The following is a 15291-nucleotide window of genomic DNA, read 5'->3' as shown; positions in this document are numbered from 1 at the left end:
CCGGAAATTCCATCGAAACTGTGCGTAAGTCCATCAAAAATCAGCCAAAATAATCATTGAAATTCATGGAAATGAATTTGAACATCTCCAAAACATCGATTCATCGCATTTTGACCGAACATTTGGGCTCACGAAAGGTGTGTACACGGTTTGTTCCGCACAAATTGACTGACGACCAAATATTGCTCAGAATCCAACATTCGAAAGACGATTATTTGACCAAAAATCACATTTAAACCATTAGCTACTTCCCGTATTCACCTGATATGGCACCGTGCTACTTCCCTCCTTTTCGGAAGAATGCATTTGCCTATAAAAGGAAAGCGTTATGCAGACAGTAGGCTGTAGAGGCCATTCGAAAGGCTTGCACCGGCATACTGGCGGCCATACCGGCCAACGAGCTAAAACACTCGTTCGACATGCTTTTGAACAGTGCAAAAAGCTGTATTGAACAGAATGAATAAAATACATTAATTTTGCCATAATTAGAGTAAACGGTTTTTTGTACGCATCGCGCGGTTTTCGAAAAAAATCACACAAAGCAAGGCAACGTTAATTTCAAATTCAGCACAATGTTCTTTGTTCATTTGTAAAATCGCAAAATAAATTAAAGGCAATGATGAAGTCCATCAGCAGCGAAAAAAATGGAGCATACAACAACAGCAAACAGGCAAGAATTTGATATGCTACAAGCGTCCCGTTGAGTGCCTGCACCTAATGGCGCAGAATTGCTAAAGCGCTGTAAGCGGAATCTTGGATGACTGGAAAAATTGAAATGATTTTAGGAATTTAAATAAGAAGCTAAAAACTAGCTGCGTTTGCGAGTGTAGTAGTTTAAACTTTTAGACTTTCTCATACTTTTCATTATTTTCATACACGAACTCACTTTTCAAAAAAAATCGTGATGAGTTGGCTGCAAACACCACGATAAAAGCGCACAAATAACTTTAGCAGAAATAGAAATGAAAAAAAAAAACCAAACAAAAGAAGAAGAGATTGGAAAACGCCCGCAGCTGCATAGAACTTTAGTAATAATCAGACAAGCTGATTGGACAGTTGGAACTAACAGCAATTTGCGCGCCACACAACGTGCTCCACCGCTCGTTTAATAATGAAAATGACAATGAAGAAAAGCGGACAATGCGGCCAAAAGTATGCAGCGATTTTTGAAAGTATTTTCGATGGTGTTGGGTGACAAGTGGGTAAGTGTTAAAAACAAAACAAATTGGGCTAAAATGTTTACAATTTTTAAAGAATCTTGTGGCAATTTTTTTAATTCTGCTTCGAATTTTTTAAGATAACATTTTTTATACTCTTGCTACCTGTTGCTACAGAGTACTGTAGCTTTGTTCGCCTAACGGCTGTACGTATCACCTAAAATCACCTTGTAGATATAGGGTTATATTAGGTTGTCAAATACCTCCCTTCCGCATTTTTGTCTTTTGAATTCCGCGGCAATGTATAAAGTGCTAAAGAGCTCGTATCTGGCAATACTATACATCTTTGAAAGGCCTTGACATAACCTTCAAAACGACGTGCCGCATGATTTGACGATAAAAAAAAAATTCTGGACCGAATCAACGCATGCGATATGTTGCTGGAACAGAACGAACTCGACCCATTTTTGAAGCGAATGGTGAGTGGCGACAAAAAATGGATCACATACGATAATATCAAGCGAAAACGGTCGGGGTCGAAGGCCGCTGAATCGCAGGAGCGTCCAGAATTGGCCAACAGGAAGAGTGTGGTGGTCCACCAGGGAACGCCAGACCACACACTTCGTTGATGACTCGGCAGAAGCTACGGGAACTCGGATGGGAGGTTTTATCGTATCCATCATATAGCCCGGACATAGCGCCAAGTGATTACCACCTGTTCCTGTTCATTGCGAACGCCCTTATTGGTGTAAAGTTGAACTCAAAAGAGGCTTGTGAAAAGTGGCTGTCCTAGTTATTCGTAAATAAAGAGGGGGCTTCTACGAGGGGGATATGACGAAGTTGCCGTCTAGATGGAAACAGATTATCGAACGAAACGGCGCATACTTGCACTAAATCCGATCACTGTAACACTTTTTATAAAGCATTGCATAAAAAGCAAAAATGCGGAAAGGAGATATTTGACAACCATTATGTATATATACATAAATGATCAGGATGACGAGAAAAGTTGAAATACGATTGACTATCTGTCTATCCGTCCGTCCGTCCGTCCACCCGCGCAAGCTGTAACTTGAGTAATAATTGAGATATCTCAATGAAACTTGGTTTGCGGGTTTCTTAGTACAAAAAAAAAATTCGAGTTCGTAGATGGGCATAATCGAACCACTGCCACGCCCTCAAATCGCCATTAACCAAAAACATATAAAGTGCCACAACTAAGCACTGAATTAAGGTTTTATACCTACCCTTTTATACCTCCATAATTTGGTTCAGAGGGTTACAGCAGCAAGGGGCACCTGAAGGCAAAATTTTTTGAAAAAATTAATGAACATATCTCCTAAACCGCTTAAGCTAAAACAACCAAAATCGCTATGTGCAAATCTATAAGGCCTTCTACGAGCAATGTGAAAATGGATGAAATTGGAAGTTAACCCGTTCATTCCCCATATAACGGTAATCTTTAAAACTACTAAAATCGCGATAAATCAATAACCAAATACGCAGAAAACATTAAATTTTACCACAGGGATTGTATGAGTGAGATTTATGGGAGCCGATGTGAAAATTGGACGATGTTCGTGAAGCCGCCCACTTTTAAGTGAAATTTCATACCTCGGAACCCGACCAACCGAGTTCGTCAAAATTTAGTACGAGATTTTCTTCTTACACATTGCGAAAATGGACGACATCAGACAAAAATCACGCCTACTTCTCATATAACAAAATTGTAAATTTTACTTGAATCATTCAGTTTCTAGTACACAAATCAAGAACCAATTAATATAACGGGATAAAACTTTGCACAAATAATGCATTTAATGTGTGTCACCTTATGATCGAAAATTGATTAAATCAAACAAAACCTGTTCAAGCCCATGGTATCTATTGTTGACTTTGGGCGAAAATGTTTGTCAATGTGTGATATACAAAACTGAAATTAGGGATAATCCTTCTCTTATAATAGTATGTCTGTATGTCCAAAATGGGTTGAATCGGACCAATACTTTCTTTAGCCCTCATATACTTAATATATAAAAACATTTTCGAAATTCGGGATGACTTTGTAGCGCATATATCGGCCGACATGTGAGTTATCCCAATGAAAATAAGAGCGCGTGTTTTATACATAACAGTGTATTCTTGTGTCTAAAATATATACTTTTAAGCGAAAACTTGGCCTAGCCCCTATTTAACTATTAGCATGATTTTCGATTACCCGGCTGACTTTACTTTATATGATAGGTCTTACACCTTAAAGTATTTCCCTGGCTTTGATTCTTGCACGTTGTAAGTGTATTAAATGTTCGGTCGCACTCGAACTTAACTCTTCCTTACTAGTTAATAATACTTTCACCGGAATTTAAATTTCATTTAAAAGGATATTGTTCGCAATTTGATGTAGAGTTAAAACTTTTTTTTCTTTTTATATTAAAATAGCTGCTAAAATATATATAACTTATACATTGGTTCTACCCTTAAATGATAGCAAAATTAATTTCAGTAACAATTGTGGTATTAACGGGCGTATAATAACGGGTAATCCAAGTAGAGCTACTTTTTTCAATAGTATTTTTTGACAGATCACGCTTGATTCATGTTAAGCTTTCGAGTATTTCTTAAAGTATGATAATTTTATAAACATATTTCGTCTGGTGTCCTAAGCGAACTAAGTTTAGAATATACTCAATAACATATAAAATTTAAACAACAATACGCACTTAAATGCTAACAACAGTTTTAATGTGTCTAAAGGTGTGGTGACCTCCCGTTACTTTCCCACTTTGCTTTATACACGAGTGCATGCATATTTACTTTTTCACATCCTTCCTGGCACTCAACTTTATTTACACTTTTCTTACGCCTCATAGCAGGTAGTGACACAGCGGACCTCACCAAGGATCAGTGCAATAAAACGGTGGACATCTTCGAGGATGTCAGTTCGCCGGAGGTGAATAGCCTGAATGTAGGCCAGCCGTTAACCTGCTGGTACCGCTTCCGAACGCTGAAAGGTGCACATTGGGACTTTGTGTTGCAGTTGCGTTTTAAAAAATTTAAAGTTGGTACAATGCTGAATGAAACATATTGCGAGGACCGTTATATACAAGTGAATGTGGCGTGTAGCCAAAGAAGGCTGGAAAATTGAACAATACATGTATATGTTGTTTAATCCAAACAAATACTCCTCTGCATTACTCCCACAAATTACAAAAAGTAATAGAGGCGTAATGTAGAGGAGTATCAACCGCACCAACTTCACGCAACAGGCGAAAAAGGAGAAACGAAGAAAACATTTTCCCGCGCTTTTTACCAAAAAGGCATTATTATCCCGCCAACACAGGAGTGAATATCAAAAGCGAAGGTGCGCCATAAAATAAAACATTTATTCTCAACTACAACAAGTGAACTACATATAAGTGACATAGAAGTGAACAAAATCAAGCGAATTCTATAATTACATAATGCGATACAAGCGAACACGGACAACAAATTTACGTTTATTACAATATAGTGAACACGGAAAGAGAAAGTGTGTCATCCGGTCATATATACATAAAGGAAAACATTTGGTACCTTTTCTTGAACAACAACCCCTTGATCAACAACAACAACACAGAAATCATAATCCACAACAGGTTGTAAGAATTAAATAAACTAACATAGAATTACATGTACATATATTATATCTCTACAAAGTAAACCAATTAACCCGTATTGGTAAAACACATACACCCATATATTTATATATACACAAAATTATATTTGTATACATCCAAATTGAATATTAAACCAGAGTTTTATAACGTTTACACTGAAATTAATTATCTTTTAATTATTCGCAATCGGCCCCATACGTCGACATACCCCGACATTTTTGGTCCTATCGAGCCGCGATAATTAAAAGAAAAAGTCTTCGTGGGAATTTTACCAACCACATCGTTGGAGTTCCAAAACCAAACCCAAAAGTTAAAAGAGTGCACCCAGCAAACAACAAGCCTGTAAGATAATCAACAAATACCCAAACGAATAACTCAAACCAAAAACAAAACGAAATTAACAAAAAGCGGAAAAACTGTAAGTGCGACCCATATTTTTTCTATATATTATTATAAAGTGCAAATCATATTTGTTAAAAAATTGTGAAATTGTGTCCTTAAGCATAATTTATTTGTTCTATTGGGTTGACAAAAATTTGATTTGCACTATTTAATTATATATACATACATACCTGCATATACTTACTCAAGAGAAGAAGTGCAATAATAAAATATGTGCATATATTTTGCCGTCGGCTATTGCATTCTTCTCGTTAAACTAAAATTACATATAAATAAATATACACTCGCTTATACCTACGAATAGCGCACCCATCCGCATTATATTTGTTGGTGACGAAAATTGCTAGCGAACATCACGTCAAAAGACAAATACCCAGTAGGAAATTCAAAAGGTGACCCAGTAGGAAAAAGTGCAAAACCCTGCAAAACTTTTATTTATCGATTTTTTTGCTACGATTCATCGGAAATTTAATAATTTCATAAATATTAACCATCGGACACCATCGAGATAAAAACAATAAAATTAATTTGAAATTAAATAAATAAATCAGTATACAAAAAGTTTTTAAAGTTTGTTTTCTTACATTTTGGCAACCCTACGCGACTTATTTTGCTTGTTCAACCCAAAGATCAAATATATCTAACCCAAAAATGGAAATGGAAGATTTCAAAATTACAACAACAGATTTGATTGAATTCGTTGAAGACCATCTTCAGACCCAAAGTGAAGATGAATCGGTCTATACCCTAGAAATTAAAAGGGTCGAACTAACTTCGCTCTATGAAAAAGCAAAGCGCTCATACGATGCGATTAGAAGAATTTCTCGCGAAAGTCATGATACCATCGACTTCTTTGAAGTGAAAGAAAAATACCAAAAAAGTTATCGAATGTACCTCTCTTGCTTAGCTTCCATCAACGAAGATGTAGATACGCGTAAAACGCAGGTCTCAACCCAACCCATTCAGGAAAGGACTTCGGAAGCCACGATCATGGATTTCGCTCCTGCAGTTCAGTGCAGTTTATGCAACTTGGCCCACCTTTCGGGATATGTTTACAGCCCTGTATATCCGTAACCCAAGGATTAGTAATGTTGAAAGACTCTTTCACCTTACTCAGAAGACCCGAGGAGAAGCAAGAGAGGTTATTCAAAACTTAACAAATGATGGTTTCATACTTGCCTGGAAAAATTTTGTCCACCAATACGAAAATAAGAGGTTGCAGGTAAACACCCAATTAAAGACCCTTTTTAACCTACCCCAGGTAACTCAGGAAACAGGTTGTGCTATAAAAAGCTTACAACGTTCCGTTAATAACGTTTTAACCAATTTAAACAATGATTGACACACAAAGCTGGGATCCGATATTAATATATCTTTGTAGTTCAAAACTACCTAAACCTTTGAATATACCCTAGCAGATAATTCAGATATACCGACGTGGTCAAATTTCGACAGTTTTTTAACCCACAAATACAAAACTCTCGAATCTGTTAGAAACTTCAAAGCTTCAGTAGCAAAATTACCCCCATTCCACACCGGTACAGTTAAAAGAACAGATGAAAAGAAATATAACACTTTTCATGCAAACGTGGCTGAAACACAAATTGCTAGACCCTCTTACACCCAAAGGAATAATAATTTCAACCTTACTCAAAATAATATAGATACAGAAAGCTGTAAGCTCTGCAAAAAGCAGCACCCTATTCGAGAATGTCCCAAATTTCTCGCAATGAAAAAATATGGTTATTGCTATAACTGCTTGGCCATATCACATAGCTACAAGAACTGTGTGACTAAATTCTCGTGTCGTAAGTGTCACAAAAAACACAATACTCTGATACACAGAGAATCCAGCTTTCGACCTGAATCCACTCCGGAAATACCAAACGTCATTAGTTCGAACCCTGAAAACGCTTCAAGTACCGCACTACCCACCCAAAGCACAAATACAAATCGGCAATCCTACACAACAACTATACAGTCCACCAAATCATCAACCCAAGACCCACCCAACCCAAGTAGGAAGCAGATATTACTCGGTACTGCAATGGTTCAAGTAGAACATAATGGCCAGCGATATTCCGCGAGAGCTCTTATTGATTCAGGATCGGAAGCCACATTTATATCTCGAAGACTTCAAAGAAGTTTGGATATTCCCACCCACTCTGTATCAGCCCAAGTGACCGGACTAAACAATGCAGTTTCAGCAACACCAACGAGTATTTGTGAAATCACGCTTTGCTCACCCTTGAATATAAATTATAAGCTATCAGCACAGGCATTTATACTAAATAGCCTAACTGATAATTTACCCTCATACCCCATAGATCCAAAGCAGTGTCTTAAAAATCTTGGATTCGCGTTAGCCGACACCCAATTTCACAAACACAGACCCGTGGATTTTCTAATCGGCAGTGATATCTATCCAAGTATTTTACTCAATGGAGTAAAGAGAAACGTACTAGGTTCACTCTTAGCTCAAGAGACAGAATTCGGATGGATATTGTCCGGACCCATAACCCAGAATCTACTCACACGTTTTTGGGAGGTGGAGGAAATCCCAAAGGAATCCGTAGTTTCCAAATCGGACCAAATTTGTGAGGAAACTTTCCAAAAAACTACCGGTCGTAATCCAGATGGGCGCTATATAGTAACCCTACCCTTCAAAGAACCCGACAATATTGATATCGGATACTCTAGACATATAGCGTTGGCCCAATTCCTCCGAAATGAACGAGCTTTACTTAAAAAACCCGAAGTGAAGGCAGAATATGACAAAGCAATTATGGAATATTTGGAACTCGGACAAATGAAGAAAGTAGAATATGACCCTTCTGGTAAAGCGACCCAATATTACTTATCACACCACGCAGTCATTAAACCCGATCGTATAACCACGAAATTGCGTGTGGTATTTAATGCATCTTGCCCCACGTCAAATCACAAAAGCTTGAATGACGTCTTACATATCGGGCCTACTTTACAGAAAGACCTTGTCATTCTGGTCACAAATTGGCGACTCTTCCAATTCGTTTTTAATGCGGACATTCAAAAAATGTACCGGCAAATACTCGTAGACCCTAATCACACTCGGTTCCATAGGATATTATTTAGGAAGTCCCCGGAAGACACAATAGAAGACTTTGAATTGCAAACAGTCACGTTCGGCATAAATTGTGTGCCGTATCTAGCGATCCGTACCCTGATGAAGCTAGCCGATTATGTTGAAGAAACCCACCCATTAGCAGCCAAAATACTTCGCAGGAAATGTATGTAGACGATGTTTTAGCTGGAACACATGACCTGACCACGGCAAAGTCAGCACGAGATGAACTCATTTCCGCTTTGAAGTCCCCAGAATTCGCTCTGCGAAAATGGTAATCCAATGACCCACACATTCTGTAAGGACTTCCATAGGATCATCTTTTAGAGACGGAAACACACAACCTTTCGGAACCCGAGAACACCAAAACCCTGGGCATTCGATGGAACTCCAAAAAGGATTCATTTTTCTTCCTCGTCAACCCAATGGAGAAAAAACCCGCACACACCAAACGTGAAGTTTTATCAGCCATAGCAAAATTGTTTGACCCAGCCGGTTGGCTTAGACCAATTATAATCACGGCAAAAATAATAATGCAACAAATATGGCTAGATAAAACTGACTGGGACGAAAGCCTGAAGCCCCTCACCCTACATCGATGGAACAGCTTTGTAAAGGATTATGAAAACATAAATAAAATTGAAATACCCAGATGGACCCATTTTGACCCAACAGCCACCATCGAATTCCACGGTTTCTCTGATGCTTCAGAAAAAGCATATGCCGCGACACTTTATGTAAGGGTTTCAGTTGGACACAAAATATGGACAACTCTCTTAGTCTCAAAAACAAGAGTTGCTCCCATTAAAAACGTATCCCTACCCAGATTGGAACTCTGCGGAGCGGTTCTACTAGCTAACCTTGTTAACTCTATCCTATCCCAACTACACCTAACCCAATATAAAAATTATTTTTGGACTGACTCAACCATAGTTCTTGCTTGGTTAAACAAACCACCCTGTTCATGGACCACTTTCGTTTCTCATCGAGTAGCTGCAATCACCGAAAAAGTGGGAGTCGAAAATTGAAACCATGTGGAAAGCCAAGACAATCCCGCAGACTTAGCAAGCCGAGGATGTACACCCACCGATCTATTTAATTGCAACATCTGGTGGCATGGACCCCAATGGCTACAAAATGAAAAGGAGCATTTTCCAGCATCGGAGAAAACGTACAACACTACCGTGGAATTCAAACCCGTTAAGACGTTTGCGATAACCATCCAAGAGGATATACTCGAAAGGTTTTCCTCATTCCCCAGAGCTATTCGCGTTATCGCTTACCTATTCAGGTTTTGCGCAAATGCCTCACCAAGGAGGCGAGAAATTGGTTACTCAAACCACGAAATAACCCCGGAAGAGTTAAAAAACAACCCGAATGAAGTTAATTATTCACACCCAAAAAACACATTCCCGAGAAGAATATGATGCATTGACCCGTAAAACCCAAATACATAAGAAAAGTTCATTATTGACTTTAAATCCATTCATTGACCCTAAAGGAGTTATGCGAATTGACGGAAGATTAACCAATTCCGCAGCGCTATCATATAATGAGCGCCACCCTATCTTATTACCCTATAATAGTCGTATAACAAAATTATTAACTCAATTCACCCATTTAGCAACGTTACACGGCGGAAATCAGCTAGTTCTTCGACTCCTAAGGACAGAATTCTGGAAACAATAATTCATCAATGCAAAACGTGTATCACAACAAGGCTCAACAAACCCAAATAATGGCAGCTCTTCCAAATGAGCGAACCATCCTAACCCGGCCGTTTGCTGCCACTGGTATCGACTTTGCTGGACATCAAAAACTACACTGGGAGAGCATGTCTAATCACCAAAGGATATATATGTGTATTTGTATGCTTCTCAACTAAAGCAATACATCTAGAACCCGTTAGCGATCTCACTACGCAAGCCATCCTAGCAGCATTCTCCCGTTTCTTCTCGAGGCGTGGATGTCCCGCCAATCTTTATTCCGACAACGGAACAAACTTTATAGGAGCTTCACAGTAGCTAATGAAAGATCGGCGTGAATTATTACAGACACTTCGAACTCAAATCACATCTCTCCATAGCCATCAAAATATCTCATGGCACTTCAACCCACCAGGAGCTCCACATATGGGTGGATTATGGGAAGCAGGCGTAAAAAGTCTAAAAACCCACCTAAAAAAGATCGCAAAATTACAAAAATTCACGTTTAAAGAATTTGCTACCCTATTGACCCGTATTGAAAGTTGTTTAAACTCTCGGCCAATAAGCCCCATAAGCGACGACTCATCAAACTTGGAACCTCTAACTCCAGGACACTTCCTTATAGGTACCCCATTGTTAACCCCTGCCGAACCCAATTTAGAGGATGCAAACTTAAGCATCGTTAACAGATGGCAGAAACTAAAAATACTCTACCAGCACATTTGCAAGAGACGGAAGGAAGAGTACCTTAAGGAGCTACACAAACGATACAAATGGAAATATCCACAACGTAATGTTGAAGTTAACGACTTAGTCGTTATAAGAAACGAAAATATTTCACCCAACGAATGGAAGCTCGGTCGAATCCAAAAGGTCTCTCCCGGCTTTGACAATACAACACGAGTGGTTGAAATCCGAACTGCTCAAGGCACAATAACCCGCCCCATCACAAAAATTGTGATATTAAACACAGAACAACATACACGTTTTCTCTTCTTTTTTTAGTGAAATGGCCCCAACAATCACCAACTCACCCAAACCTCGTCGTATGAGTTCGACCATTACCATCCGGTTCCGTAGCGCAACCCGTAGCATTACGCCAATTTCGGAAGACGAAACGATGTCACGACGCATGCGGCGTTTCAAGTCGAGCCTTCCCACTATTCGTGAGGAAAAGGAATGTGATGATCGCACAACGCGAAAAACGATCTCACATCACAGAAAACCCACGTCACATCGTCATGTCGCCTGCGGAATATGTAAAAAAGACCACCGTCTATTGACTTGCGCTACATACTCGGAATACAACATAACTAAGAAATACGAAGTAGTAATAAAACACCACTACTGCGTTAATTGCTTAGCCAGGTCGCATAAGACGGAAGGATGCACAAGCAAAAATCGATGTTCCATTTGTCATGTGTGTCGTGACTGTTGAGAATCATCCACTTGCGATAGAGACCCGACTACCATCCTTACTGGCTAAGCAGACCCTATTACCCACACTGAAGATCCGTGTAAGATGCGATGGCGAATGGTATAAAGTTCGAGCCATTTTGAACCCTACCCTCAAAATTACAAATATAGCGGCCGAACTCGTTAAAAAATTAAAACTGCCAATTACATACCTCAACACTTATCGTATTTGTAGCATCAAAATTAGCTCAAATAATGATACAAAGTTTTGTTTGGAATGTTCTAACACACAAGTTACCCAAAAAACCATATGGGCGAAACTTAAGTGACGATGTGCAAATGCGCTTCGAACACTTGGTTCTCGCTGACCCTCAATTCCACAGCAACAAAGGGCTAACGTTGGAGATTGGAGCGGATATGTACCCTCAAATTATCAGAAGTGGACTCTTCAAACCCGATAATGGTACAGTGGTGGCGCAGAACACAGCATTTGGCTGGACCCTTACTGGCACCATCTAACCCTAAGTATACTTCTGATAATTACTACATTTCATTTCAAAACCTTCAATCAATTATCCTATTAATACTTAAATTATTTCGCAGATTCTGCAAGGTGGCCGGGATGTTTAATCCAAACAAATACTCCTCTGCATTACTCCCACAAATTACAAAGAGTAATAGAGGCGTAATGTAGAGGAGTATCAACCGCCCCAACTTCACGCAACAGGCGAAAAAGGAGAAACGAAGAAAACATTTTCCCGCGCTTTTTACCAAAAAGGCATTATTATCCCGCCAACACAGGAGTGAATATCGAAAGCGAAGGTGCGCCAAAAAATAAAACATTTATTCTCAACTACAACAAGTGAACTATAAGTCACATAGAAGTGAACAAAATCAAGCGAATTCTATAATTACATAATGCGATACAAGCGAACACGGACAACAAATTTACGTTTATTACAATATAGTGAACACGGAAAGTGATAGTGTGTCATCCGGCCATATATGCATAAAGGAAAACATTTGGTACCTTTTCGTCAACAACAACCCCTTGATCAACAACAACAACACAGAAATCATAATCCACAACAGGTTGTAAGCATTAAATAAACTAACATAGAATTACATATACATATATTATATCTCTACAAAGTAAACCAATTAACCCGTATTGGTAAAACACATACACCAGGTTCGTCGCGAGGATCCATATCATGGGGGGGTGAGTCCCTTTGAAATGCCGACTCATTTCAAGAATTTGCCGATTTAATGTATATGTTTATAAATATATATAAAATAAGGATATCTTCATTTCTGATAAGGTATTACGGAGAAGTTTGACAACATAATAGCATAATTCATTATTTTATTCTCAAATAAGTATTGTACATATTAGTAAAATCATCATTTAATATGCTTCTCTTAATATAAAATACATACATATATTGTTCAGCGACGTGTTACGAGGGAAAAAACAAGATTTTCTTAAGAAATTGAATTGCAAAAAATATAAATTTCTGAGTTATATTTTCACTCTGCGATGTTTCAACATTGACCATTTTCCAACAACTTCGCGCAGATCGATTTCGTCTACTTTATCCTTTGAAGAAGAAAGCAGCATCTAAGAATTCAAACGTTCATTCCCCATTGTTGTACGCAAATCGTTGAAAACAAATTTCAATTTACTAAAAGAACGTTCACATGAAACTGACGTGACAGGAGCAGTCATTATGTAATGAACAATTTTGTACGCAGAAGGAATGACCTTTCTCAATTTGTACGCTACTATAGAAATGTCATCGAAAGATTTACACTCTTTACATGAATCAAAAAGAATTTGTGTTTCAGTAAAAATACAATCTAGATCTTCACTGAAGAACTTAGGTTCCAATTGCACAACAAATTGTGTAGATTCTATTGTAATATTACTTCTGTTAGCTGGAATCCTGAACATCTCTTGAATGGGTTGGAAGGTTGACATAGTTTCTTGCAAATTATCTTGAATACAATTTGTGAAATTTTCGAGGACAATTTTGAATTCTTTTCTATAAAATGTCTGGAAATCAAAATTACAAGCAGTTGCTGGATTATCGTCATTTTTCTTCGGAGCACGGCGTGTTCTGTGGTGTTTCGAAAAGTCATTTTCAGGGTTGATCTGACACTTTTCAGCAAATGCAACTGAACTCGTTAGCAATGCGTTAATTTGTGAATCGTCATTCATTTGTTGGAATGACGCTGATGTGCTTTCAATCAGCAATAATGCGTCAATGCGAAAATACCGACTCGTTCATAGATGGGGGGTGTCACACCCAACACATCCCCCCCCCCCCCCCCCCCCTCGCGACGCCCCTGACATACACCCATATATTTATATATACACAAAATTATATTTGTATATATCCAAATTGAATATTAAACCAGAGTTTTACACTGAAATTAATTATCTTTTAATTATTCGCAATCGGCCCCATACGTCGACATACCCCGACATATGTAGTATAAAGAGTAGTGGGAGCGTAAAAGCAGTAGTAGTAGCAAGCACTCAACGCAATTTATGGCATACTTTTGCGAGTCGAGCAAATATTAAAAGTGCCGTTAGCAAATATTTTTGCGCAAGTAAACAAATTGTTTGTAGGTTTTTTCGAAATATATTTTTTTGCAAATATAATAACAACAGCAACAACCAGTGTTTTTTGCTGCAATATTTTTTGTATTCGCGCTGTCTGAAAGCAGGCAGTAGTTCAAATGGTTCATATGCATGCGCCACTTTTTGAACACACCACTCGGAAAATCTGATTTATGGAAGTGAGCTAACGCATTGGACGCTACGTTCGGTTGGAAAAAATGCAGCAACAGCAAAACCAGCAAGAGCGTTCTGTAATTTATGAGTACTCAGCTCTGTGGGAGCGACCAGCAGTTAAAAGCACTTGAAGCGCATATGGGTGATGCACTTCCATTCTTCCATAGACGCCTGTTGGTAGACAAAGTGTTTTTCTATTTTTGTGGCTTTACTTTGTCACTATGTGGTACTTTGAGTTGAGTATTTGGTAGTGGGTAGTGGAATATAATTTTTTTTTGGGTTTTTCTTTTATTTCTCTTTATTAGGCACCGTCTACTTAAATTATGATATATGAGACTGCTGGCCCAAAAACAGAAAAAATACCTAAATATAGTTGCGTATGCAAGTCTACTATTTGGTCTATACCATAAGCTCAATCTAGAGCGCCTTCAAGTATGCACAACTAAAATAGCTACAACAACAGCAGCCAGTAAAAGCAATACTAATAGGCCTTTCACAACATGCACTCAATAGCAAAGGCAGTGCAATAAAAAGTGGAATTAAATGAAATTGCTGAAAATCACATGTGCCGAAGTAAGGAAGATAAGCACTTTCGAAATTTATGCATGTCCTTAAAACTATTACGTTTCTTGCGGCTGTTATTTAAAAAAAGCAGATTATTGCAGGGCAGGGTTGACTTCACCTTTTAATATAGTGTTTTTTGTTTTTAATTCCATATTTACTTCCATGCGTGTACTTGAATATTTGTGTATTTCTCTTCGCAACAGATTACGGATGGCAATGCGAAGACGGATGTCTCCAATCGCCGTGAGCCCGGCATGTTTTGTGGCGAGGCCGAGCAGACGCAAACTTTCATCAGTGAGACCAACTATGTCAAAGTGTTTACCGATCAGAAATATGTATGTAAAAGGAAATAAAAAATGTTATATATTCATTTCTACAACGGCAAAATAGTTAATCAAAAGTTCCGTAAAACAGTTTTCTAATGGTAAATAAATTTTTTATTACATTACTATCAAAACACGTTGAAAAAATGATTGAATTCCCTAAT

The 15291-nt window shown here is 38.3% G+C and overlaps 1 protein-coding gene across 1 annotated transcript; it reads left to right on the top strand.

The window, feature by feature from the left end:
- Nucleotides 1-6944: 6944 nt before the first annotated feature.
- LOC126766506 (uncharacterized) lies at nt 6945-15157 on the top strand. Its single transcript, XM_050484272.1, has 2 exons — nt 6945-8126; nt 15008-15157. The coding sequence occupies exons 1-2, from the start codon at nt 6945-6947 to the stop codon at nt 15155-15157; spliced, it is 1332 nt and encodes a 443-aa protein (XP_050340229.1).
- The last annotated feature ends 134 nt before the right edge of the window (nt 15158-15291 follow it).

The sequence above is a fragment of the Bactrocera neohumeralis genome, unplaced genomic scaffold (genome assembly GCF_024586455.1).
Source record: "Bactrocera neohumeralis isolate Rockhampton unplaced genomic scaffold, APGP_CSIRO_Bneo_wtdbg2-racon-allhic-juicebox.fasta_v2 ctg1454, whole genome shotgun sequence".
In the NCBI taxonomy this organism is placed as follows: Eukaryota; Metazoa; Arthropoda; class Insecta; order Diptera; family Tephritidae; genus Bactrocera; species Bactrocera neohumeralis.
The sequence above is the reverse complement of the archived record's forward strand: the minus strand, read 5'-3'. Positions and strand labels throughout refer to the sequence as shown.